This window comes from Lonchura striata, chromosome 34 (genome assembly GCF_050655825.1).
Source record: "Lonchura striata isolate lonStrDom1 chromosome 34, ASM5065582v1, whole genome shotgun sequence".
Taxonomy (NCBI): Eukaryota; Metazoa; Chordata; class Aves; order Passeriformes; family Estrildidae; genus Lonchura; species Lonchura striata.
In genome coordinates this window covers 619522-646039 of record NC_140736.1, presented here as the reverse complement: position 1 = coordinate 646039, position 26518 = coordinate 619522, and the positions used below count along the sequence as shown (strand labels likewise).

Sequence of the window (26518 nt, the reverse complement as noted above, 5' to 3'; positions counted from 1 at the left end):
GGAAATCCGGAGATGAGGAACAGCCCCGGCACGGGCCCGGGCCCGAGCCGGGATTGAGCTGCCCACACAAACAAACTTCTCCGCGCCTCCCGCCACGGCTTTCCCGGCCCTGCGCCTCCCGTGCCTCCGCCTCTGCGGGAAGCCCAGGAGCCTCACTTCTCCTGCCCCTCGTTAGCGCATCAGAGCTTCGCTTTGATTTCCCCCGAAAAGGGAAACCTGCCCGAAGCCCTGTGGGTGAGTGGGGCAGGGGAGAGATTTCTGGCAGACAACTCCAAAGACTCGGAGCAGGAGAAGGAGAAGTCAGTGCAGACCCTTAAATGCAGCTTTCCCCACGCCTCCCTGCTCCCAGCTGCACCTCCTCCCCCGGCAGGGCAGGAGACAGGGAATGGGGCCATGCTCAGCTCATCCCCCGGGGCTTCTCCCTCTGCTCAGGGACAGGAGTCGTTCCCTGCTGCACCCTGCACTCTCTCCCGGCCGAGACTTCTCCAGGAACTTCTCGGAGCGGAGTCCATCCCCTGGGGCACAGCCCCCTCCGAGTGCTGCAGCGTGGGTCACTGTGCCACGGGCTCAGTCCTGCCAGGACAGGCTGCTCCAGCGGGGCCCCTCTGCCCGCGGGCTCAGAGCCTCTTCTCAGGCATCGCCGAGCTCCAGCCCGGCTCCTCCAGGAGCTGCAGGGGATCTCTGCATCCCCATGGATCCGCAGGGGGATCTCTGCGGCCCCATGGATCTCTGCATCCAACACTGCTATCTTTGGAGGCACCAGGAATAGGCTGAGCTCTGCCTGAAGCTCTTCTCACATTCCCCACACCCTTCTCCGCACAGGGAGGGTTTTCCCTCCTCACAACTCCCCGGGCTGGGTTTGCAGCCCCTCCTCGTTTGAGATCTCTGGGTCTTTTCCTCCCCGTTGGATTCCTGCGCCGTGGAGACGTTCCAAATGGTCTCTTCCACGAGGTTCTGTGGCAGGGATTTGTTCTCCCTGGTCTCTGTCTGCAGATCAGTGCCTGGGGCGGGAAGGACAAGGAGAGGAAGAGACAGGGAGAAGGGAAAAGGCAGAATGTGAAATACAAAGTTGTGTTTCATGTCAGGTAAATCAAGGTAACCTGTGGAATTGTAATTGTGAAATGTGTGGAACACGGCCATGGGCCAGTTATAAAAATGAATTCTAATAAAGAACAGAGGAAAGCATGGAAGAAGGCTTTTGAACCAATCTTTTGTTTGCAATTAACAATTATAAGCCTAAACTGTTTTGTAAGAAGAGTATTTGATTTATAACTTTAGAATGTTGCTTTGTGTTAAGGATTTTAAACTGTAGCTTTAGATTATATAAAGGATTCAAACAAAAGAGGGAAGTGAACCTATCCCAAGCTCCTAACAGAATGGTGAAAATCTGGAAGAGGAAGATGGACATCAATGTCACTGATTAATGATTTTGAAAAGGGAAGCTGGGCATCACTGTCAGATTAATGGTCCTAGGAAATAGAAGCTGGACCCCACATCAGGAAGATGGACCCCACCATCTGGGACACACATCCTGGGATATTGAAACCTGGAACAGATCCCAATAGAGTATAGAAATTGGAAAGGAACTGTGACAAACGCCAATCACTTGGTTTTTAAAATTTTAGAAGTTTAATAATAATAATAAAATGGTTCTAAAAATATTATTATAATTAGAGTAATAAAAATTTAGAGTTAGGGCAATTACAATACAATAAAAAAGCATGGAATTGCAGACATCTAGATGTTTTTGGACACTAAGCTGCCATAAACATGCCTTGAACAAAGGAATAACCCTTAAAAGCAATAGCCTGTTGCATATTCATAGATCTCATACATGATGCATAAATTCCTTGCAAATTAAGAACTTTTCTGGTTTTTGTCAACTTCTTCCCCTTAATCCTGGTGGTTCCATGAAGGAGAGAAGGTGGAAGAATGTTTGTTTTTTCTGATAAGGGGGCTGTAATTCTTTATGTGCCCTGTCACTGTTTTCTCTGCGTGAAGAATTTCTTTATTATCTCATCTCTTTCTTAAGCTGGTTAAAAAGTATCTTACATAGCATAGTTTTGATTTTAACATTGTGTTATAACCTAAAAATATATTTAACACACTACTTAAGAGAATTAATACAGCATAACTTTCTAATATTACACATAAAATATTAATTGTAATATTTACGAAAAGCCAATCATAAAATATGCATTTTCACAGGAACTAAACATAACCATCATAGATTTACAATCTTGAAGTAAAGAATTGACGTCAAAAATTGGAAATAGAAACTGCTGAGAAGAGCTTATGAGAATATGCATGAATATGATCAATAAATACCAGCAAGCTCAGTAATCAGTGTGCAGTTGTGGGGGGAAACCCCCACCACTGTACCCAGGCTGTCTTTGCTCATACCGTACAATATTAATTAAAAAATTAATAAATTGAATTGCTGCTTGATATATTGGCTGAGCCAAGCTTCTCATTTCTAAAACTGTGAATGCTTTTGCAATTCTCTATTGGCTTTTTGCATTTCTCTGTTGGCTTTTTGCATTTCTCTACTGGCTTTTGCATTTCTCTATTGCCTTTTGCAGGTTCCTATTGACCCCCCCGCATTTTGCTCAGGTGCTCATACTGATATTGATTGTTGATAATTCCTTGCAGCTGCTCGCTGGCACAATAAAATCTCAGAGTTTGCATGGACAAGTCCAAGGCAGTGTGAGCTTTCTGCCAGGATTTGGGAATCCTTTACGAATCCAATTCTCACATCCCTGGGCCCCCCGGTCCCGGCGCTGTTCCCGGGGGTCCCGCGGCTCTGGGGGGTCAAAGGGGAGGGGGCGGAACCCCCGTGATGGTTGGGGGGCACAAAGGGGGGTCCGGGCCCGGTGATCAGGGGGTTCGGTGCACGAGGGGATCCCGGTGGATCCCACGGGATCCCGGTGCCCGGTGAGGGTCTTGCTGTGATGGTGACACTTTTCTATTGGTTGAAGGTAGAGACACACTGTCCAACATTAATGACAGATATTGGCATGTTAATGCAAACATCGTACAGGCAGTTTTTAGTGTAAAATGTAACACCAGCCCAAGGGGGTGGCAGTCTGCCACAGACTGACCTGCTAGACAGAGCGCAGCTCCTTGAGAAAGCATGCTACAGAGAAAAGAAAATAAACAGCCTTGAGAAGCCGACCCTACGCATTCCAGCTTCTTCTTTGGCTGTGCGCCTGGGAAGCAAGGACTTTTCCATTCTTGGGGTCACCTTGACTGCCAGACCCCCGAGACCTGGGAATCGCCCCAGAGCCCCCAGCCCTCCTTGTGCCTGCTGCCCCCTCACCCCAAGGGACTCCGGTGGCTCTCCCAGTCCATCCCGGTCTCTCCCAGAGTCCTCATAGCCCATCGCAGGGTCCCCAGAGTCTCTCCCAATTCCTCTCAGTCCACAGCCATTCCATTCTGAGTCTGTTCCAGTCCCTCTAACTCCACTCCCAGACCTCCACCCTCTCTCCCAGTGCCCTCATGTGGATCTCAGATTCACTCAAAGAGAGAAACTAAGAGTTTCTAGCCAGGCAGAAGCCTGGGAAAGAGTTGGAAAAGAATATAAATAATTTTTTATCTCTCTTGTTACTCACATTGTTAAAGTTAAGTTCTATCACTGTGCATCAAGCACTCTGCACCAATGGTGTGGTTGTTTTCAGGACCAATGGAGTTGGTCCTCACGGAGCTCTGTATAAAAGAGCAGGGTATTTTGAATAAATCGGAGTTTTACTCTCACAGCCTTCTGAGTCAGTCTTCTCATTCCCATCCTGCCTCAACAGCAACACCCTCCCAGTCCATTCAAAATCCTTTTCAGTCCAATCCCAGACCTCCCCTCTCTTCCCCTCTCCCCCCACCCTATCCAATTTCATTCCCGGTCCCTCTCAATGCCACACCAGCCCACTTCCATCTCTCCCAGTTCCCCCCAGCTGACCCCAGTGTGTTCCCAAACTCTCCCAGGGCCCATCCCACTGTGTCAATCTTGCTGGGCCCCTCAAGCTCCCAGCACAACCCTGGCCACCTGCTCTGCCCCATGATGGATTTCTACCCTGCACACATCCAGCTGAGGTGGTTCCAGGGCCAGCAGGAACTCTTGGGACATGTGGTGGCCACTGACGTGGTCCCCAGTGGGGACTGGACCCACTAGCTCCTCGTGCTGCTGGAAACCCCCCCACTCCCAGGGCGGGGTCACCTGCAGCTGCCAGGTGGAGCACGTCAGCCTGGAGCATCCCTGAGCCAGCACTGGGGCACAGCCCGGTCCCCACAGCACCAGGGACAGGGGGGAGGCGCTGGGGGGACTGGGAGGGGGATTGGGGTGTGCTGGGACTAACTGGGAGGGAGTTGGAAAGAGCCTGGTTTAAACTGGAAGAGGGGCTTTGGGGTCTGGAAGGGCTGAGAAGGGGTTTGAAGGATACTGGGGAGGGTGGGATGGGGTTCCAGGGGTCCTGATGGGCACTGGGAGGAAGTTTGGGGGTGCTGGGTGTGACTGGGAGGAATCGGAGAGAGCCTGGAGGAGCTGGAAGGAGATTGGGGATGGAAAAGCAGAGGTTGGGATGAGGTTGGTTGTGCTGGGAAGAGACTGGGAGGACTCTGGGTGAGTCCTGGTGGGGCTGGGAAGGGACTGGGAGATGGTTTGGTGGTCCTGGGGCAGTGGGGGGCAACTGGAAGGGGGTTGTGGGATTCTGAGAGGGACAGGAGGGGCTTTGGTGGGTCCTGGGGAGGCCGGGAAGGGATCGGGGCAGGTTTCAGGGGGTCCTGGCTGGGCTGGTGTAGAGAGCGTTGGACTCCTGGACAGCTGGGACGGATGGGGACGAGAGATCTCTGAAGTCAGGTCTTAGGTTTATTGTGGGGCCCTGCTGAGAGCTGCCAGCCACAGCTCGGAGCACGCCCCAAGGAGTGGGGGCAGGGAGAGATAGCGAGAGAGAGTTCCAAAAGAGGCTCCAAGAGAGAAGGGGAGGGCAGAAGGGCAGAAGAAGGGCCCCTGGTCTCCCGGGTACGCCTTATCAAGGGGGCTCCAGAGTGGGTGTGGAGTAAGACTTTGGACCAAAGAGATTACAGACACATGATACTTCAGGGGAGGGTTACAGATGTGGGATAAACTATTCATTTTTGAGGGATGAGACAGAATATTCTGACTGACCCTTGGATCTGTCTGTAGGTGAAAAAGGGGGGTTGCCTTCCACTGGGCACACTACTGTTATCTCGTTACTCAGCAACCAAGGTCCGGCATCTCAAAGCTCCTTCTCGCTCTCAGTCTCTGTATTTTCCAAATCCTTTGCCAGGCAATCATATTTATAAGGCTTTCCCATTTCATCTTCCAGAACAGGGACTGAGGGTGGAAGGGAGGGACAGTGGGGGATGAGGGGGTGACAAAGGGACAGAGGGGACAGCAGAGCCCTCCAGGGAGGGGACAAACGGGACCCCAGGAGGGCACAGGGGCCACCGCAGGAGGCCACAAGTGCCACCAGGCTCCTGACACCTCCCCTGTACCCCCTCAGCAGCTGGAGGCAATGGTGGCCACCCTGAGAGAACTGACGGTCACCGTGGCCAGGCCGCACAGGGACGTGCTGCTGGCCGTGTCCCCAGAGTTCCTGCGGGTGGCTGTGGGGACCTTGATCTTTCACCTCCAGAACGCCCTGCGCCACTACCGTGTCCCCTACCTGTGCCACCACCCTGTCCCCTCCCTGGTCTGGACCCTGGCCCACCTCGGGGACACCCCAGGGACCACCTGGGCCTGTGTGAGAGCCCTGGCCAGCGCCAGGCGTGTGCTGGACAGGCTCATGGACAGCTGGGCCCGGGTGGCCAAGGGGGCCACCAAGCTCCGCGACGCCTGCAGGGATGCAGCCACCAGGAGGGGACAGCGGCTGGAGCTGCACCTGGGGCTGCTGGGGGACTTGGTGGCCGCGTGTGACGAAGCCACCGCGTTCCCCCGGGAGCTGCAGCGCCGGCTCGGGGACATCGAGGCTGCCCTGGAGGGGACAACGGAGGTGTCCCCTGATTTCCGTGCGGCCTTGGTGGCCACAGTGGCCGAGGCTGAGCAGCTGTGGGAGGCCAGTGCCCGCCTGGCCACGCGTCACCTGCTGGGGACACTTGGGGACATCAACACTGAGACAGTGAAAATTTAACAAGGTAAAAATCCATTTGGATTTAGGTGAAATGTGCCACTTTGAGCTTGCTAACATAAGTATAATATACTGATTAGCCTAGTAACTGCAGCACTAGCAAAACTATCCCAACTAAGGAGAAAGAATGCAAATTTCCAAGCTAAAGAGATAAGAAAGACTCCTCAGACCTTGAAACAAACAGTACAGAGTGACCCAAGAGTTGATTCAGTATTTTTCAACACAAACCAAGTTCAAGTGTAACTAGCTGTAAGTGTAATGTGAAATCAGCAGAATGAATATGCATGAACCTATTGTAAAATTCTCTTGGTTTTCTGGTGGTCGAGATGACCCCGAGATTGTGAAAAGTCCTTTTCTCCCAGCCCACGCAGGCAGAGAAGGAGTCGAGATGTGGAGCTTTGCTTCTCAGGGCCGTTTATTTTCCCTTGTCTCTAACACGCTTTGTCTGCTCTGCTGAGCTCCGTCTGGCAGCTCGGTCTGTGGCAGCCTACCTGCCCTCAGGGCACTGTTTACCTTTTACACTAAAAACTACCTGTACTGTGTTTACAATAACGTGCCAATATCTATCATTTATGTTGGACAGTGTGTCTCTACCTTCAACCAATAGAAAAGTGTCACTATCTCAGCAAGACATGGGGGGCAAGAAGGTCAGGACACACCCAAATCCCTCCATCCTGTTCCCTTGAACACCTTATTTTAAAACCCCAAAATGCTACTTTTCCACCTTGTATTAATTCACCTACCATGCTACTCAAACCCTTGTGCCTTGTAATTCCTCATAAAAAGTTGGCAATTTTCTCCAGGGGCTAAAACCAAAGCCACTGTTGTTCTTGACACCGTGCCAAGGTCTCCAAGCCGCCTGCCAGGGTCTCGAGCCATCCTGGCAGCCAGAGGGATGTCCTGGATTCCGACACCCCCCAATTACCGAGCAGTGGGAGCCCCCCGGGTACTGCCCCCCCCTCACCAAGCACCGGGATAGGGACTGGACCCCCCTTGAACCCTGGGAACCCCCCGGGCACCGGGACCCCCCGGCAGCAAAACCCCCGTGCACCGGGACAGGGACCGGGCCCCCCTCGTGCTCCGACCCCCCCAAGCGCTGGGCCCGGACCCCCTTTTGTGCCCCCCACCCATCACAGAGGTTCCATCCCCTCCCCTTTGACCCTCCAGAGCCGCGGGACCCCCAGGAACAGCATGGGGACTGGGAGGGACCAGAGGGGCCCAAAGCACTGGGGGATCACAGGGGGATGCCCCGCACAGGGCATCAGATGCCCCTTGGGGCTCAGTCCTGTCCCCCCCATTATCAGACAAGACCCTCATTATCACCAGAGTACCCCCACAATTTACCTGGACCCCCCCATTCACTGGTTCCCCCCTTCACCGAGCCCCAAAAAGCACTGGGACCCCCCCCCCGAACCATGAGCCCCAACACAGTGAGCCAGGACCCCCAGGTCACCTCCCATCCCTCGTCCATGGAAATCCCCCGAAATCACATCAGCACAGGGAGAAGAAGCCAAAACCTTCCCCACACCCAACAGGGATCACCAGGACCATGATCAGCAGGGCTCTGCCCAACGGGGGTCACTGGGGATCATCCAGCCCTGATCCTCCCATGGGGGATGGAGCTGGAGCAGTGCACCAAGCTCTTCCCTCACTCTCTTCCCTCACTACAAGCTCCTCCCTCACTCTCTTCCCTCACACCAAGCTCTTCCCTCATTCTCTTCCCTCACTCCAAGCTTCTTCCCTCACTCAGGGCACTCACAGGGCTTCCCCTACTGGTGCCTCCGTTGGTGCTGGGTCAAGTGAGAGCTCCTGGAGAAGCTCTTCCCACACTCCCCACACTCATAGGGCCTCTCCCCGGTGTGGATGTGCCGGTGCACCGTGAGGTGGGAGTTGTGCTTGAAGCCCTTCCCGCAGTCGGGGCAGCGGTAGGGCCTCTCCTCTGTGTAAATCCGTTCATGCTTGAGGACATCGGAGCTGGTCTGAAACCTCTTCCCACACTGGGGACACTTGTAGGGCCTCTTCCCAGTGTGGATCCGCTGGTGTTTTCCCAGGTCTGAGCTCCATCCAAAGCTCTTCCCACATTCCAAGCACTCATAGGGCCGTTCCCCAGTGTGGATCACCTGGTGCACCATCAGGCCAGACCTGTCTTTGAAACCCTTCCCACACTGGGGACACTCGTAGGGCCTCTCCCCAGTGTGGATGCACTGGTGCACGGTGAGGCTGGAGTTGTGCTTGAAGCCCTTCCCGCAGTCGGGGCAGCGGTAGGGCCTCTCCTCTGTGTGAATCCGCTCGTGTATGAGGAGATCAGAGCTGGTCTGAAACCTCTTCCCACACCTCCCACACTCATAGGGCCTCTCCCCAGTGTGGATGCGCTGGTGTGTTCTCAGGTCTGAGCTCCGCCCAAAGCTCTTCCCACATTCCAAGCACTCATAGGGCCTCTCCCCGGTGTGGATCACCTGGTGCTGGATCATGGCTGAGCTGTCTCTGAAGCTTTTCCCACACTTCCTACACTCGTAGGGCCGTTCCCCAGTGTGGATCCGCTGGTGCCGGATCAGGTGGGAACTCCAGCTGAAACCCTTCCAACATTCCAAGCACTTGTGGGGCTTCTCCCTGCCATGAGGCTTCTCCACCAGCTCCGAGCTCCACCTGGATCTCCGCCCGCCTTCCTGGCTCAGGGGGGCTCTTTCCTCCCCGCAGCTCCCTGGGCTGGGTTTGCAGCTCCTCCTCCTGCAGCATCTCTGGGGCTTTTCCTTCCCCTCCATCTAGCCACGCCCCAGGAATGACAAGTCCTGGTTTGGGGAAAAAACAAGAGGAGAGCACCTTGGATTGGGTGTTCCTCCTTGCCCAAGTTCATCCCTGGAAGTCACTGGGAATCTCGTGTCTGTAAGAACCTCCATAACACCAAGATTCAGCCCAAACATCCCACAAACTTCAAGACACACATCAAAAACTCCCCAAACATCACAGCTCAGCAAAAACCTCCTCCAAAACATAAATATTCAGCTGCCACATAAAACCAAAGCACCAACATTTAGCCCAAGAAAGCTCAGAAACACCAAGATTCACCCCGTGAAAATCGTGAATCCCCCTCCACAGTCACCTGCTGCATGTGGGGGGAGCAGCGCTCCTGGGGCTGGGGGAAGGCTGCAGACACAGAGAGGGGTGGAACCTTCTGTTGCTTCCTCTTTCTGCTCCTCCTCCTCCTCCTGTGTCTCTCCTCTTTCTCACAATTCTCTTCTTCCTGCTATTCTTCCTTCTCCTGCACAATCCCACCTTCTCCTGCCACCTGCATCATTTGACCATTTAGTTCCTCAAGCCTGCTTCTCCTTCCCTTCTCCTCCTTCCCCCAGGCCCAGCACCCACTGCCGGCTCCCTCTTCCCCCCACACCCACAGCATCCCAGCGCAGGGCAGGGATGGAGCTGGGGCAGGTCGGGCTGGGGCAGCGCTGGGCTCTCGGCCGCTCCCACCCGCACTCGGTCCCCACTGCAGCCGCTCCCGCCAGGACAGTGCGGGGGGGCCCGGCCTTGGCGCTGCCCCACTCCCACCTCCCCAAATTCCCCTCGCGGGGGGCTATGGGGCTGAGGGGGGCCACAGGTGAGGAATGCTCTGAGGGCCAGGGACCTGTACATAAGGAAGTGACAGTAGAAGCCATCGGTTTCAGAAAATGTTAACAGTTGATGACACAGACTGCTGCTCAGCCAAGGTCCTGCTCTATTCATGACCTTCCAGAAGAACAACAAAGACTTAACAGAGCCATGAATATCGTTTCCTATACAAAAGTGGGGAGCATATTAAGGTGGGTATGTAGTAGGTGGATTGGGAAGTCTGTAGTGCTCAAGTGCTTCAGCCAATGGGGAAAGCAGAGGGAGATGTGGCCAGGAGAATTAGGATGAAAAGGAGGCTGTGTCCTCCAACAATTTGAGAGATCCCAAGGGGAATGTCCCATGGCCTCTCCCAGTTTCAGGAATGAAATTACTTTTACAGGACTCCTCTGTCTGCTTTGTGGACAGAATCCTCTGGTGATGTCAATTTTTCCACACACCCTGGGGCTCATCCCGAATTCCTTCCACCATCTGGGGCAGTGGGCAGGGAGTGCAGCTGAAGGTGCCTCACCCACTTTGGCTGATCGGCTCCCTTGGCTGGCGGCAGCATCGGGGATTGATTGGGGACCTGGGAGTGACCAGGAGACAGATGAGTGACACATCAGGGGGGTCTGGGAAGAGTCAGCAGGGAGAGAGCACTGAAAATCTCATCAGTGAGTGCCCTGGGATCTTCAGGGAGTGAACATGGCAGGGCACCCATGGAGGGGAGAAAAGGGAAAGCCAGGGAGGGGTCCTGGCCAAAGGGATGATGATCCCAAAATGTCTCTGAAGGGTCCCTTGGGAGAATGTTGAGGTAGTTTGCACATTCCCCCAGAGGTAATTAAGGACATGGACACCCAGGGAGGCAACAAGGGAAGTGGAAAAGGCATTTGGACAACAGGGGATGGATGGTGTTGGTGTGCTGGGAAGGAATCGGGTGTAGGGGAGTGTGCAGCAATATGGTTCAGGCAAGAAGCAGCAGGAAGAATCCATGTGGTAAGAAAAAGGATGATGGAAAAGAGGAGGAAGAGAAAAATACAATGGACTGAGATGTTTTTCAACAGGGTCTTTTCCTCAGAACTTGCCAGCTGATCCAGATCCTTTCCATCCCCAGTTTCCAGGAGAGGAAAAGCAGGAGGTCAGGATGCCAGGGGTTTCTCTGCGGTGGCAGCGGCAGCACCGGGCACAGAGGTGCGGCACCGGGAGCACGGGCTGGGGCCTGTGGGGAGCTGCGGGGCCGGGCCGGGGCTGTGGGGCAGCCGGGGCTCAGCGCCGGGCGCTGCCTGACCCCACCAGCCCCGGGCAGGGCCGGCAGTGGCCCCCGGCCCCCAGGAGGCTGCGGGACGCCCCGGCCGCTGCCCGGCCCCAGGGAGCTGCCGGCCCTGCCCGCCGGGGGGGCCGCCTTTGGACACTGCGGCAGGACAGGCACCGGCTCTGCCACACGGGCTGGGCAGGGACCCTGAGCACAAGGGGGAAAACAAAGGAACAGCTGGGAAATGCAGAGTGCACATGGAAGCATCAGGATTTTCTGTTCAGGATTTGGTCTGGGTCCCTGCAGAAAGGAAAGGTTTTGCAGAAAGCTCAGCAGCTCTCAGAGGATGAGCACCCACAGGCAGTGACCGGGGCTGCAGGAGTGGCACAAGAAGGCCCTGCAGCACTTGGGCACAAAGGCACAGCAGCTGAAGGCAAGAAGGGATGAGCAAAAGGCCAAGCTGAAGGCAAATGCCATGGCAGAGTTCCCACAGCCCCTGAGGGATCAACCCCAGGGCCCAAGGGGGCCCCAGCATCCAGGGCATGATGGGGTTCGCCACAAGCACCTTACAGAGGCATTGCCCTCCTGGCCAGGGCAGAGCCCACCCAAACAGCCCCTGGGAAGGAGTCAGGGCTCCAGCTGCAGCCCACAAGGACACTGCAAGCACAGACAGCAGCACCCTCAGCAGGAGCAAGTCTGTGGTAATCTAGAGCTTCCCTCTCACTGCCCTGAAATCCTGGGACTCTGGCAGGGGGTCAGGAACCCCTCTGTACAGAGCCCCAAGAGACACTGTCGCTGATCTCTGTCCATGGAAAACAGTTTTCAATCTTACAGGATGAATTACGAGCTCTGAATGTTTGATATAAGTAGTAATTAAGTATGGCACGGTTGCAGAAGTAAAATTTTAGGATTCTAGATTAGGGGTCCAAAGGGGACAAGGTGGAGGAAATTGGGTGTGCCTTGTCCTTTTTCTCCTTCTTCATGCCCTCCACGTTTCACTGTAGTGTTGGCATTTTTCTGTTGGTTCAGGCTGGGCACACACTGTTCAACGTAGGTGACAGATATTGGCACATTATTGTAAATACAGCACAGGGAGTTTCTGGTATATAATGTTTGTAACATCCAACTGAGGTCAAAGCCCCACACACTGCCCTGCAGGACATACCTGCATCAGGGCAGCAGAACATGTTAGAAATAAACAGAATAAACAACCTTGAAACCAGCACAGACGAATTATCGCTTCTTCTTTGGCAGCGGGGCTGACAGACAGAGACTTTCTACAATCTCAGAATCATCAATACCACAGATAATGACAAATGGCACCCCTGGGTGGACATGGATTGTCAGGGGTGTCAGAGCTCCCATCCCACCGGGGACCCACCACACTGGAGCCCTGGAGAACATTCAGGCTGGGTCTGCATCGAGAGGCCTCTCCTGATGGACACAGGGGCCTCTCCCTCCACTCTGAATCTTACACATAAGCGGGACAACTGCTAAAAATGTCTTTGAGTATTCAGGGGAGCAGTAGGAAAGAGGAGTGGCTTTATTCAACCACTTCTAGCATATGTGGGAAAGGGTTTGAAATGCAAGAATTTTTACTTGCTCCTAATTGTGACTATAGTTTACAGGGAAGGGATTTGATCGCTAAACTGGGAATGCAAATTAACATTATAAAAGCTAACACAGAGGCTAGTTCTGTTGTACCTTTGTGTCATATGTCTGGCAAGGCCTATGCTGAAGTGAACCCAGAAGTATGGGTAGCCTCAGGGAAATGGGGAAAATTAGATATGGAGCCTCTTCAAAGTACTTTGAAGCAACCAGGACAAGTGTTGTCTAGAAGCAACACCCTATTCCAAGGGAGGGAAGAATGAAAAATGCATATTATATGATTGGCTCATTGCAAATATTAAAATGAATACTATATGTGTTATGTTGGAAAGTTATGCTCTAGTAATCTCTTTTAAGTAGTGCTGTATTAATCTCTTTTAAGTAGTGTGCTACATACAGTTTTTAGCCTATAGCATGAGATTAAAATAGAAACTATGTGACATAAGATACTTTTTTTAAATAGCTCAAAGAATGGAAAAGATAATCAAGAAATTCTTTACATTATTGACGCTAGATAGAGATCACAGCAACAGACAATTGGAACCCCAGACAAGAATCATTGCCTCCTTTCCAGAAAAGCTCAGACTTCCAGGAACCAAGAAGGCTGATTTACAACATGGGGGGGAAATGTAAAATTAAGCAGAAACACCCTGGTTTTAAAGGAATGTTTGAATCAATATGAGATATATGAATATGCAATAGGCCATTGCTTTTATGGGGTAATCCTTTATAAGCAAGGTACGCTATTTGGTGGAGTGCCAGGCTCCCGGACTCCATAATTGTTTACTTTCATTGTCTCTTATTGTCCCAATTTTTATGACTATTTTCATTACTATTAAATGTTTAAAATTTTAACAAAAGTGAATGGTGTTTTTCACAGGAAGGAAGGGGAATTAGACAAAGCGCAGGACAAACCCACAGAGCTGTGTGTACTTGTAAGAGCCTGGCACTGAAATGCCCTGAGCAGGAAGGCTTCAATATCTTCTGGTGACACCATCTCACCTAACAGGGGGGCAAAATCAATTATTACTTCTTCAGCAACCACTGGATCACTTAAGGTATTTCTAAAATAAATAATTCCAAGAGAACGGATTGTGGAAGCAATAGAATCAGACAGTAGAACTCATTTTACAGGAAAAATCCTCCAGGGGGTTATGGCAGCTTTAGGAATACAATGGGACCTCCAGAACCCCTGGCACCCCCACAGCTCAGGCTGGGTACAAAGAATGAATGGGGAAAGAAAGAAACACCTTTGGAAACTGGGGATAAAAACCAGGATGCCATGGGTATGGCTTTTGCCATTTGCTTGGGCAAGAAGAAGAGCCAGACCCAGGGCAGATATTCAATTCAATCTCCCATGGAATTGATTTCAGGAATTCCTTACCCTGGGAATTCTCCACCTAGTGCAGGGTGGAGATAAGGGATGCACATTTAAAGCAGTCTGTGGCCAGAATCCTGTCTCTGGTGCAATCTCTCCCCCAGGAAGCTGGGCTGGCACAGAGCCTGCCTTGGCACTTTGCTGTTGCCAACATCCAAGCAGGACATGGGCTCTGCCTAAGGAGTGCAAAGCAGCACCACTGGTGGCCAAGTGGCGTGGCCCATGCCAAGGGGCCCCGAGGCCAGAAACAGCCGCCAGCACAGCTGAACACGGGGGGACCCCTCAGCCTGGGCTCCAGGTCTCTGCAGCCCCGGAGATTTGCACTTCCCGCCTGCAGCAGGAGGATGGGAGGCCCCCCTGAGCCTGCACTGAAGGCAGCGCAGCAGCAGCCAGGGCTCCACAGCGGGGCAAGGCCCTGGGCCTGCCCACACCTCCTCTGCTGAAATCCTCGGCCTGGCCACCCTCCTTGGGCAGCTCCAGCCACCGGGGCCAGCCCTTGCTGCCACTGCTGCAGCTTCAGTGCTCTCTGGGCCTGCACTGCCACAGCTGCTGGGGAGACACCGGGACAATTCCACTCTGGCTCTCACTCACACTCACACACTGCCCTGCCTGCCACTGCATCCATGGAAAATAGACCAGCTCATAGACTTGAACATTGTTAACCTTTGATTTCTCTACTCAGGCTTGCTTTGCCTTGGCCTTGGGGAAAGAAATGTTAAAGGTTTTGTTAAGGGATGTTACACCACTCAGTGGAGATGAGTTTAACATCTCAACACACTGGGAATGGCCCAAAAGATACCCACAAAGATAACGACCAGCAGCAAAACATCAACCCCAGCAGCAAACAGCAACCAACACCTACCCCAGACACTGCCCCCGGCAGAGTTAGAGGCACCTGGTCTGCAAAAGGCTGAGAAGAAAATCCAGGAGTTCTAACCCAATTAACATCAGAGGCAAGGAAATCTGGGTCCAGTAGGAAACCAAATACTAAAAACTACACAACTTGGAAGCAATGAACATTAAACCAATGGATTTAGATTGGTTCAGACTGTATAAATTTAGGCAAAATCTAGTAAAACTCACATGTTATGGGATAATTTTCTCTGCACAGCTGGGCTATGTGTGAATGAAATTATTTCTGTTGCACATCTTTGCCAGAACCAAGGAATGCCTTGATTCTCTAACACTAAAGATATTGTTGGAAATTTTTTTCTTCCCTGCAGTTTCAGAGACAAGATTACACTATGAGAATTGTCCTGGGTTGTAAGATAAGCATGTATTCTATTGCCATCTGTTGGAGGTTGGGCAGTTTTCTTATCTCTTCCAAGAACAATGTCTCCCTCTGGGGAGATATCTTCTGTTACTGGACCATTGAATGACTCACTGCATGACTGGTAAAGTTACATCATCCCATTGTGAGATGCTCCACCCAGAGGGGAGGAGCCAAGCACCCCTACCTGCATAAAATCTGCACTTTTTGGGATACTGAGCAGCTATTAGCTGGATTCCCAGAAAAGCAGCTCTTTTCTCTGCTGGATTCACAGAGGAAGACCAAGCCCAACTACTACCAGACCTTCAAAGAAAACTCCACCCTTCTAGAGATCACCACTTCAGCAGTATTTCATCTGCCACTCCAGGAAAAACAGCTACCATTTAACTAGACTACTACCAACACCCTAACTCCTCAAGGTGTCAGGTTTCTGACTCTCACTAGTTTTGTTTGTACTAATTACATTTTTATTTAGTTTTTCTCCTAATAAGGAACTGTTATTCCCATTCCCATATCTTTACCTAAGAGCTTTTTTTGAAATTGTGGTAATTCGGAGAGAGGGAGTTTACCTTTTCCATTTCACAAGAGGCTTTTGCCTTCCTTCACAGACTTCTGCCTTTTCAAACCAAGACAGAGCCCTTGGACAATCTTCCACCCCTGTACCTGAATTCTCCTCCCCAGGCTCAGGCCCCTGTGCCTGCACCAGCGGGGCACCCGCCTCAACCTGCACAGGCACAGGCACCGCCGTGTAACACACAGCCCTCGGCTCCGGTGCTGCTGGACCCATCAGGTCCCTCCCAGCCCCACCTGCACCACAACAGGCAGACGATCCCGGGCACACACCTCCCACTGGGAAAACTGCTTATCCTCCAGCTAGCAGAACACGGTGCAAGACACGGAGAGAAAACCATGACGATAGTGAGGAGGAAGGGGACAGACCCAGTCTTTACCCTCTAAGGGAAGTACCAACCGCTCCCGGAGTCATTGGGTACGTAAATGTGCCGATCAATACGGGGGATGTAAGAGCTTTCAGCAAGGAAATGCGGAAATTAATGGATAATCCTCTAGGGGTGGCAGAGAGGCTGGATGAATTTTTGGGGAACACCATCTATTCATATGATGACATCTGCGCCATTCTAAGCTCGTTATTCAACGCTGAGGAATGGGACATGATACGGCAGGCTGCAATAAATGATTGAGAACACAGGAATCCCAAGGGAGGGAGTGGCACGAGAGAAAGCCTGAACAGAGGCCATCATAGAACACCCAGGCAGAGAAGGATCAGTCTAAAATGATAGGGCTAAGGAACATGGTAATACAGGGAATTTGGGGGATGGTACCAAAGGGACAGAACATTTGTAAAGCATTGGGGGAATGCCAGGGGAGGGATGAAATACCCACCAAATGGCTGGAGAGGCTGAGAAAGAGCCTCCAAATGTATTCGGATACCGACCCTAATTCACCTGTCGGGGCTATTCTGTTTAAAACACAATTTGTTGCTAAATCATGGGAGGACATATGGAAAAAGCTAGGAAAAATAGAAACTTGTCAAGAGAAAAGCCTCCAAGAATTGTTAAGGGAGACACAGAAGGTTTACATGAGAAGGAATGATGAAAAATAAAAAGCACAGGCAAGGATACTGGTGGCGCAATAAGGGAAGTGCAAAAACAGGAGTGGATACAAAATCCCGGGAAGCTGGCACAAACACAACAGCCCCAGGGAAAACCTAACCCCTCTCAGAAGAAAAGCATAAACAAACAGGTAAGCAGCCCTGAGTGCTTTTACTGTAAACAGAAAGGGCACTTTAAGAGAGAATGTAAGAAGAGAAGGATGAACAGATCTTCCAGGAGGATTAGAGGTGTCAGGGGCTTTATAATTTGGGGTCCAGAACACCTGGAGAGCCCTTGATAAAATTAAAAATTAGACCTCAAAAACAGGAATTGGTGTTTTTGGTCAATTCAGGCGCAGAAAGAACTACAGTTCAGCGACTGCCACCTGGATGTACTAAAAGCAAGGATTCAATGGTGGTCATTGGGGCTAAAGGGGAACCCTTTCAGGTTCCGGTTTTAACAAATGTGGAAATAGAAAATAAGTTTTGTCTGGGGAACATAGTACTGGTAGAAGAAGCAGATTATAATTTGCTGGGGGGTGGTGGATCTAATGGTAGCTCTGGGGATAAGCCTGATAGCACAGGACTCCCAGCTCACAGTAAGTTTATACAAAATAACCGCTGAGGACAAAAATGAGATAAATCCCAAAGTGTGATTTGGGAAGAGGCGGGGAGGTTAAACACTCCACTCAGAAAGAGGCGGGGAGGTTAAACATGGAGCCAATTCACACTGAGATCCAGAGACCGGAGGATCCAATCAGGATTAAACAGTACTGCATTCCCATGAAAGGCAGGAATGGACTGAAGGCTGTAATAGAAGATCTAATAAAGAAAGGCGCATTGGAACCATGCATGTCAAGACATTACACTCCTATCTTGGCAGTACAGAAGGCAGATGGTAGTTACAGGCTGGTGCAAGATTTGAGGGTGGTAAATCTATTCTCTGTACTCACCAAACCTATTTGGACAAGCCCTTGAAAAACTCTTAAGTGAGTTTGTGCCCGTTAAAGGGACAAACATACTACAATACGTAGATGACCTATTGGCAGCCGGACTCAGGGAGGAGGATGTGTGGGACCATAGCACTATTAAACTTCTTTGGGGAAAAAGGGTTGAAGGTCTCAAATTGAAATTACAGTTCACAGAGCCTGAGGTCAAGTACCTAGGGCATTGGTTAACAAAAGGTAAGAAGTTGGATCCGGACAGGATAACAGGTATCATTACTTTACCCCCTCCATGAACAAAAAAGGAGGTCAGGCAGCTGCTGGGACTTCCAGGATACTGCAGGCAATGGATCGAGGGATATAGTGAGAAGGAAAAATTTCTTTATGAAAAGCTTATCACGGACAAGCTAAAGTAGACAGAGCAGGATGAGGAGGGTTTCAAGAAATTAAAAGAAACCCTCGCAGCAGCTCCAGTTGAGCCTCCCTGATGTAAAGAAACCTTTTCAGCTGTTCCTGGACATCAGTAATCACACTGCCCATGGGGTTTTAATGCAGGATTGGGCAGGGGCCAAGAAGCTGGTGGGGTATGTATCAAAGCTTTTAGATCCTGTAAGCAGAGATCTTACCAAGCAATTGTAGCAGTGACAGTATTGGTGGAGGAGGCTAAGAAGGTGACTGTTACAGAATTTCTGAGAGAGAGGGCATGATTTATGTCTGGAGTGAGAATTGAGCTACCCCCCAGTCTAGGCCACAGACTTGGGGCTTGTGAGGCCTTCCAGCCTCTGACACAGTTAGAAATTAAGAGCTTGTGGCGCAGATAGAAATTGTATTAAGGTATGATGGGAAGCACTGGGCTGTCCGGGTGTGAAGTAGTACAGGTTTATAGTGTAAGGTTTAGGCCACTTTAAGACAAAGGTAAACAATGTTAGCTTGCCAATGAGAGTGCTTTGTAAACTATAAATTATATAGAAGTGTATAAAAACTGCCATCTTCTCTCGAATAAATGGAGAACGTTGCATTAATCATATTGGTTGGATGTGTGTTCTGTCCTGTCCAGCTTCCCATTATCTGAGGTCCCTGGTCGCAGGTGACCGTCGGGGCATTCTGCAGCAAAAGGCTGACAAGTGGCCAACTGACGCCAGGCTCCTACAATATGAGGCTGTATTAATCCACTCCTGGGATTTGGAATTGTGAACTACCTCGGTGCAAAATCACGCGCGATTCCTGGCTGGGGAAGCCGCAGGAGTGCCTTCCCATGACTGCTCAGAAGTGGTGGAGCTGCAGTCAAAATAAGGCCAGATTTAGAAGAAGAAGAATTAGAAGAAGGTGAAAAATGGTTTGTGGATGGTTCTGCAAGGGTCATAGATGGGAAAAGGAAATCAGGATATTTCCTGATGGCAAAACCGGGGAGGTAGTGGAATCAGGACCCCTGAATCCCGGATGGTCAGCACAAGCTTGTGAGTTGCACGCAGTATTGAGGGCCCTGTGGAAATTAGAAGGGAAAAAAGGAACAATTTTTACAGATTCAAAATATGCATTTGGGGTGGTACACATATTTGGAAAGATTTGGGAAGAACAAGGGTTACTCAATACTCAGGGAAAGAGGCTAGTGCATGAAGAAATAATCAGGCAAATCTTAAAGGTTATAAGGGGGCCAGAGGCAATTGCCATAGTCCACGTGAAAGGGCACCAGACAGGAATGCAGTTCAGGACCCAAGGGAATAATTTAGCAGACAAAGAGGCCAAAAGTGTGCCTCTAATGAAGGTAAGTACCCCAGGAATCGAAGAAGGGGAGGTACAGGAATATCCTCCCCACCCCTCCCTGAAGGAAATCGAGGGGTACAAGAAGATAGGAGGCCAGCTAGAAGGAGGTAAGTGGAAATTGCCAGATGGGAGGGAGCTGTTGTCTAAACACTGCAGCAGAAACATCCTGAGGAGATTACATCAACAAACACACTGGGGATTCCAGGCCCTGGCAGAGCAATTCCCTGGATTCTTCGGATGCAAGGGGATTTATGAACTGGTAAAACAAGAGGTGCAGGGGTGTATGATTTGTCAAAAGATTAATCAGGCAAAAACACGGCAGGTGACACTGGGAAGTCACCCAGTGGCATACAGACCTTTCAAAAGGATTCAGGTAGATTTTACTGATCTGTCTAAGGTGGGGAGATATAAATTTTTATTGGTAATAGTGGACAAACTAACCCACTGGGTAGAAGCCCACCTGAGCTCTCAGGTGATGGCTCAGACAGTATCAAAATTTCTACTAGAAGAAATCAAACCCTGATATGGGTTAGTAAAGTACATAGATGCGGACCAGGAGACACACTTCACCTCAAAAATTATTAGACAACAAACCAACGCTCTGGGGATTCAGTGGGAATACCACACCCCATGGCAGCCTCAGAGCTCTGAACAAGTTGAAAGGATAAATCAAACATTAAAGGTTCAATTAGCAAAATTGATTTTGGAAACAAAAATGTCCTGGTTAAAGTGCCTCCCCTTAGCCTTGCTAAATATCCAGACCATGCCTCAGTCCGAGACTGGAGTGTCACCTTTCAAAATGCTGTATGGGATGCCATATGAACATGGTATGCCAGTGGGGCATCCGAGGATAGAAGATGGACAGACACAGCCGTATCTCATAGCCATAAGTAAAAATCTGCAGGAATTGCAGAAGCAGGGAATAATAACACAAGGTGCCCCTTTAGGTTTTTCCACACATAAAGTACATCCTGGGGACAAAGTGCTCATAAAAACGTGAGAAGCCCCACTGACACCTCACTGGGAAAGCCCTTTTCTCGTCCTCTTAACCACAGATACAGCAATACAAACAGCAGAAAAGGGGTGGACACACGCATCCCGAGTGAAGAAGGTCGAGCACCAGGAAGAGATGCCAGAATGAAAAGTCACCTCTCCTCCTGGGGATTTGAAGATAACCTTGTGGTGGCCAAGTAAATGACTGACAGGGATCTGATAAGGTGCACTGAACCTCATTGTGAATGTTATCCATTTGTATATTTCAAATGTGAGTATTGTAACAAGGTTTGGGTCACACACTGTAGAAGGGAATATTGGCCAAAGGGTTTACGTGATAAATGCCTAGAAGGGGAACTAACCATATCTTAGAGCTGTGGGTCTCAGATTCAGTCAAAGAAAGAAACTGAGAGTTTCTAGCCAGGCAAAAAGCTGGGAAAGAATGTAAATAATGCTTTATTTCTCTTGTTTTTCACATTGTTTATAGTTAGTTCTATCACTGTGCGTCAAGCACTTTTGCACCAATGCTATGGGTTGTTTTCACTTCAGAACAAATAGATTTGATCCTTGTGAAGCTCTGTATAAAAGAGCTGTGTATTTTGAATAAATGGGAGTTTTACTCTCAGCAGCCTTCTGAGTCAAGTCTATTCATTCCCATCCTGCCTCAACAGCAACAAGAGCTTGCCACAAGCCTAGGAATAATCAAAGCGGACTCTGAGATCTGCTTTCATTTGTTTCAAAACGAGCTAAGGGGAAAATTGAGATCAAAATCTCAAATCATTACTATTGAGTGCCGGAGGTTAAATAAAGTACCCTGCAGTGCAGATACAGTTAAACTACCAAGGTGGAGCATCTTTTAATGGAGGTATGCAGCTCAGTCCAGGTATGACACCACAGAAGACTATTCTTGCTGCCGAGAAAATGGTTTACCTCACCACTGGTGGCAACCCAGTGGGCACAGGCAAAGGCAGAGGAATAATAATCGTGGGGATCCTGATCAATCTGAGTCCAGCAATGTGCCTCAAGACCAGCACGCGTTGCACTAACTGGCCCAGCACACAGGTGTGAGGCCCCGGTGACAGGTGCGGGCTCTGCATACAGACTGTCCGGAGAGCACACAGGGAATCGGAGGCTCCGACAGCTCCAGCCCCAAGGAACTGCGGCAAGGGTAAGATAAGTGGGCACTGTCCCATAAATGGCACCCAGCAGGGGATACTCAAGCTAAAAGAAAGAATAAGGTGTTACTCACAAAGAGCAACCCCCAAGGATGGGCAGTCAGAGCACAAGGTACATAAAAGAAATGTTGAACAGATATCTGTCCCAATCTGTGATAAATGTAACTGCACAGTATGGACTGGGGGAAGGATGGAGTCAGTGTTTGTAGCATACTTTCAGGCTAACCCATTGTGTTATGACAATAACCACTTGGGAATGTGTGTTATGGGTGGACAGACATACTGGGTCGGGAAGAACTTAAAATATGAGACCAAGACGTCCCTCAAAAATGAGCCTTGGACCTTTTAGAGGATTAGGATGACCGCATTTGTTTGCAATATGACAGGATGTTCTGCTTTTCAAGAACAAAGAGGGAGTGGACCCGGAGAGCAAAATTAAACAGGTATCACAGGAACTAAAAAGACAGGAGGCAGAGATGAGAAAAAGAAGGATGGAGCAAGAAAGGCTGAGAACCCTAAGCGAGCAATACGATCAGCTCAAAAAACAATATACCAGTTGGAGTTTCCCTGCCTCCGATCAAAACCTATTTGTGGATCTGATGCAAGAAACTGCAACAGAATTGGGGCTGTCCAATTGCTGGATCTGCAGAGGGCTCAAGTCTGCAGAGAAGTGGCCTTGAAAAGGTGAGCGCTTAGCTCTAGATCAACTCCTGAAATGGGATAATGCTATAATTGGGACATTTTGCATTAGCAGGGAGGGAAAGGAGCACACTGAAATGGTGGGATACACTTCATGTCTGTCCACTCCAACAGGAAATTCCTTTAACAAAAGCAGAATCTGGCAGCCAGAAAACCCTACTGGAGTACTCCAGTACCTAGCAGGTACCTAGTAGGGTACTGGAGCTGGGAAAAAGGCACTAAATGTGAATGGAGAGAAAAAAATCAAACACTGCTGGAACAAAGGCTCTGGAGCTAACCCTTACCAATCCTTAGATGAATTGAGAGGATTCTGGAGTAAACCCAAAAACACAAAAGTCAGGTGGAAAGCCCCTGAATGGTTTATATTGGATTTGTGGGAAGAAAGCATACAACAAACTACCTCAGTGGTGGAGAGGATCATGCACTATTCAATTGATCAGACACGTTTTCTTTACCCTACCTCAATCAGAACACAGCTCACTAGGGGCCCCCTTATACGAAACTTTGAGCAGAAGAAGAAGGGATTTGAAAAAGAAATTCCCTATCTTTGGTGGGGGTCAGACCTGGGGCGAGAAGTGGCCAGCAGAAAGAATAATAGAGGATTATGGTCCTGCAACATGGGCCCAGGATGAAAGCTAGGGGTATAGGACCCCAATTTATCTGTTAAACCGACTAATAAGATTTTGGGCAGTGGTAGACATGGTCTCTAACCACACCTCAAATGCCCTTGAGCTGTTGTCTAAACAACACTGCCAAATGAGGGCCTTCGTGTATCAAAACAGAATAGCCCTGGACTATTTACTAGCAGAGGGAGTAGGGGTCTGTGGAAAGTTTAATGAATCATAATGCTCTATAGAGATTGATGACTGTGGAGAAACCATCAGAGGCCTGTGACAGAAATTAAAAGGGTAGCACATGTCCCAGTACAAAAATGGAACTCCATACTCCAAGCATCATGGTGGGATCATCTGTTTGATGGAGCATGGTGGAAAAAGGTAATATTTTTTTATATTGTGTTCAATAGCTGGGATCATATTCCTACCCTGCCTGATACCATGCTTTATCAGGTCGATACACTCAGTAGTGCAGGGTATGCAGGTGGCTGCCATGCCCACAGACCCAGAATGTGCTATGGGAAAAACAAATCAGGTATCAAAAATAATGAAATTGGGGGAGGAATATCTATACAGTAGGGCAGCAGATGCTTTGGGCAGATTCAAAGAGCAGATACAGGGAGAAGAAGATGTCTACAAATTGTACCAGGGAATTCCAAGACAAGAGTGGGATAATAAGCCTTGAGGGAACTAATAGGGTTCTCTCCTTCTTATAAAGAACTAGGAAATGGGATAGTAGTAAAGGGTAGAAGTAAAGTTACATGTTATTATGTAGAAAGTTTAGAAAGCAGGAATTACTATGTTTATGTAGAAGGGGAGGGATTGTTTTGTGTATATGGGATAATTCATGCAGATAAAAATTGTCATATATATTTTATGTATGTATTGGTAAGAAATACCCTTATAAAAAGATTTTTAAGCACACAAGTCAGTGTCAGGGATTGCATCACAGTGTTGAAACCACCTGGACAAGAGGAAGGAGATCTTCATTTACAAATGAATGAATGTGGTCAGCCCAGAGATGGGTGTTCCTCAAGGTGATCCACCAGGATGATGAATATATGATAAATATCTAAGACTGAGATAGCTGGAGCCATCTGTGAGATACATCTCAATACTGGATTACTGGATTCCTGGATTCTGGGAACACCTGGTGGATGTTTATCACTCCCCGGACTCACTCCTCAGCTCATTGCAGAGAAAGAACTCCACAGAAATATGTGCAGTCCTGAAAGGAAGAAAAGGGACTCTGCCTCGGGCAGGAAAAATCGTATAAAAACCTCTTGGCAGGACAGTCGGTGTGAAACAGAGGGGACCCTCTGCTGTAGTGATCAGACCTGTGTCCCACCCAGCACCGGTACCCAGGCTCTGCACTGACCCTTTTTGACTGGATTGTGGCTCTCGTTTTTTTTTCTCTAAATTTATACTTTGATCATTTAATAAATTTTCCTTAATTAATAAATTGGAGCATTCATTAACACTTAATAGTTTGTCTAAAAATATGCTTTAAAAAGAAAAAAGCAGCAGATTCTGGGGTGGCCACATATGAGTCATCCAATGGCTGCTCTGGAAGAGAAGCTTTGCTCCAGCAGCCTGGAGAGGAGCTTAAGAAATGCAAATTAACAGTGCTGGGGTAAAGCATGGACAATGTATCTGGGTTTCTTGCCTGGGGCTGGAATTGGACTGATTTCCTCTGCACCCTCACCCCAAACTCCACCATCTCCCACAGATGGAATTTGCACAGCTGAAGGCAGAGCCCGTGGTGAGGATCTCTGACTCTGAAACAGAAATGGCTGAAGCTGCAAAGGGAAAGAGCAAATGGAGAATGTTGGGAAAACTTCACTAAAATAAGGGGGGGATCATCCCTCTGCCCACTCCAACATATGCTGTCACTGTCTATGTTTTATAGGGTGGATTAGAGCATTGGGGTTTTTGCTACCACAAGTTCAGAAAAATCTGTTGGAATACAAGTATTTGATGTTTACATTAGAGAAAATCGGTCAATTGATGGAGCCCTGGCTCCTGAGGGAGTGCCAAAAATGGAAAAAACACAAACGGCTACCAGAATAAATCCTACAACACCACAGACCAGCCCCGGGGAACCCTATGAAACTCATATCAAGAGCCACAGAACCCATTTATCATTTCAATGGCATCATTAGATTACAAGCTGTCCTCCAAATAAGAACCAACCAGACAGCTCCAGCTCCTGACCTTCCTGCTGACCAAGCCACAGAAATGAGGAACACAACATTTCACCAGGATATGGGATCAGATTATCTGTTAGCAGAAAAAGCAGGAGTTTGTGGAAAACTAAATGACTCAAACTGCTGTTGGCAAAGAGATGGCCAAGGAAAAGAGGAGAAAAAGATGAGAAAGGAAGTAAGAAAGCAGCTCATGTTCTGGCCCAAACGTGGAAAGGATGGGAATGGGACGCGGTTTTGTGGTGCACTGGCATACCATGGGTTAAACGAATGTTGCTTCTCCTCTTCTGTGCTGCAGCAACTCTCATCTTTTTAGCAAGCACCTGACACCTTGGCAGTGCAGCTCATCCAGCAGCTGAGCCAGGGCATGCAGGTGGCAGCCAGGCCTCGTGATCCACAAACGCCTACAAAAGGATAGGGAATGAGGGCACCGAGAATAATCCCAAAACCAAAGAGGACCCGGGAAGGACAAAACAGAGTCAAGGAGTGAATCTGCCTGGAAGTAGGGCCAGGCACTTGTAGAGAAGGAAGTAACGGGAGAAACCATCAGTTCAATTAAATGTTCCAAATTGACCTAGACAGCTGCTCAAAGTCCCGCTACATTCCCGAACTTCGAGGAGATGAACAAAGACTTAACAGAGCCATGAATATCGGCTGTTATACAAAAGGAGGGTGCACATTAACGAGGACAGGCTCCAGGCGCATCGGGAAGTCGGAACCTTCCAAGGAACTCAGCCGGTGGGCAAAGGCAGAGGGAGATGCGGCCGGGAAAATGAGGATAAAAAGGAGGCTGCGGACTACAAGCACGGCAGAGAGCGCACGGCAAATGCCCCACGGCCTCTGCCCCTGCTCGGCAATAAAGTCACTTTGACAGGACTCCTCGCTCTCCCCCGGGCACACGAACCTCCGGCGACGGGAATTTCCCCGCCCGCTCCCGGCCGCGGGGCAGCCCCTCTGTCCTACCCACAGCAGCCGGGCCGAGCCAGCGCTGCTCCGGCAGCGGCTCCTGCCCGGCCCCGGCGGGAAGGAGACCGCGGGCAGCCGCTCCCGCAGCGCCCTCGGCCCGGGGCCGGCACGGGCCGGACACGGCACCGGCGAGCCGCCGGAGCCCCCTGCCGCCCCCTCCGCCCGCAGCCAGCCCCGAGCCCCCGCAGAGCCCAGCGCGGCTCCCACCTGCGCCGGGGCCGCCTCCGAGCTCCGCCGCCGCCGCCGCCTCACCGCGCTCCGGCCGCTGCCGCCGCTGCCGGGCCCGCACAGCCGCTCGGCCAATGGCGCCGCTGGGCGGCCAC

The 26518-nt window shown here is 50.1% G+C and overlaps 1 protein-coding gene and 1 pseudogene across 8 annotated transcripts in view; both read right to left on the bottom strand.

Moving 5' to 3' along the window:
• The window catches only part of LOC110480643 (uncharacterized), a 57699-nt pseudogene extending 31200 nt beyond the window's left edge, over positions 1–26499 (bottom strand). The window contains exon 1 of the transcript XR_014950857.1: positions 26403–26499. The product of XR_014950857.1 is annotated as an uncharacterized LOC110480643 (transcript). The remainder of the gene's footprint in view (positions 1–26402) is intronic.
• Positions 1607–26518, bottom strand: LOC110480645 (uncharacterized). Of its 7 annotated transcripts, XR_014950859.1 has the most exons (5): positions 10115–11032; positions 9238–9423; positions 3612–8926; positions 3102–3136; positions 1607–2989 (listed from the first exon to the last, which is right to left on the bottom strand). XR_014950859.1 is itself a non-coding variant. In XM_085564754.1 (4 exons), the coding sequence occupies exon 4, from the start codon at positions 8897–8899 to the stop codon at positions 7907–7909; it is 993 nt and encodes a 330-aa protein (XP_085420880.1). In that variant the 5' UTR covers positions 8900–8926; positions 9238–9423; positions 10115–10308; positions 25486–26170; the 3' UTR covers positions 1607–7906. The 7 variants fall into 7 exon arrangements, 5 of the variants coding, with proteins under 5 accessions (XP_085420880.1, XP_077645270.1, XP_085420881.1 ...); XR_014950858.1 differs by having other exon boundaries at positions 3102–8926; XM_085564754.1 differs by adding an exon at positions 25486–26170 and having other exon boundaries at positions 1607–8926; positions 10115–10308.

What these genes read in the sequence shown, in the direction of transcription:
- LOC110480645 (XM_085564756.1), bottom strand. Translation starts at nt 8,899, where the DNA reads ATGGAGGGGAAGGAAAAGCCCCAGAGATGCTGCAGGAGGAGGAGCTGC.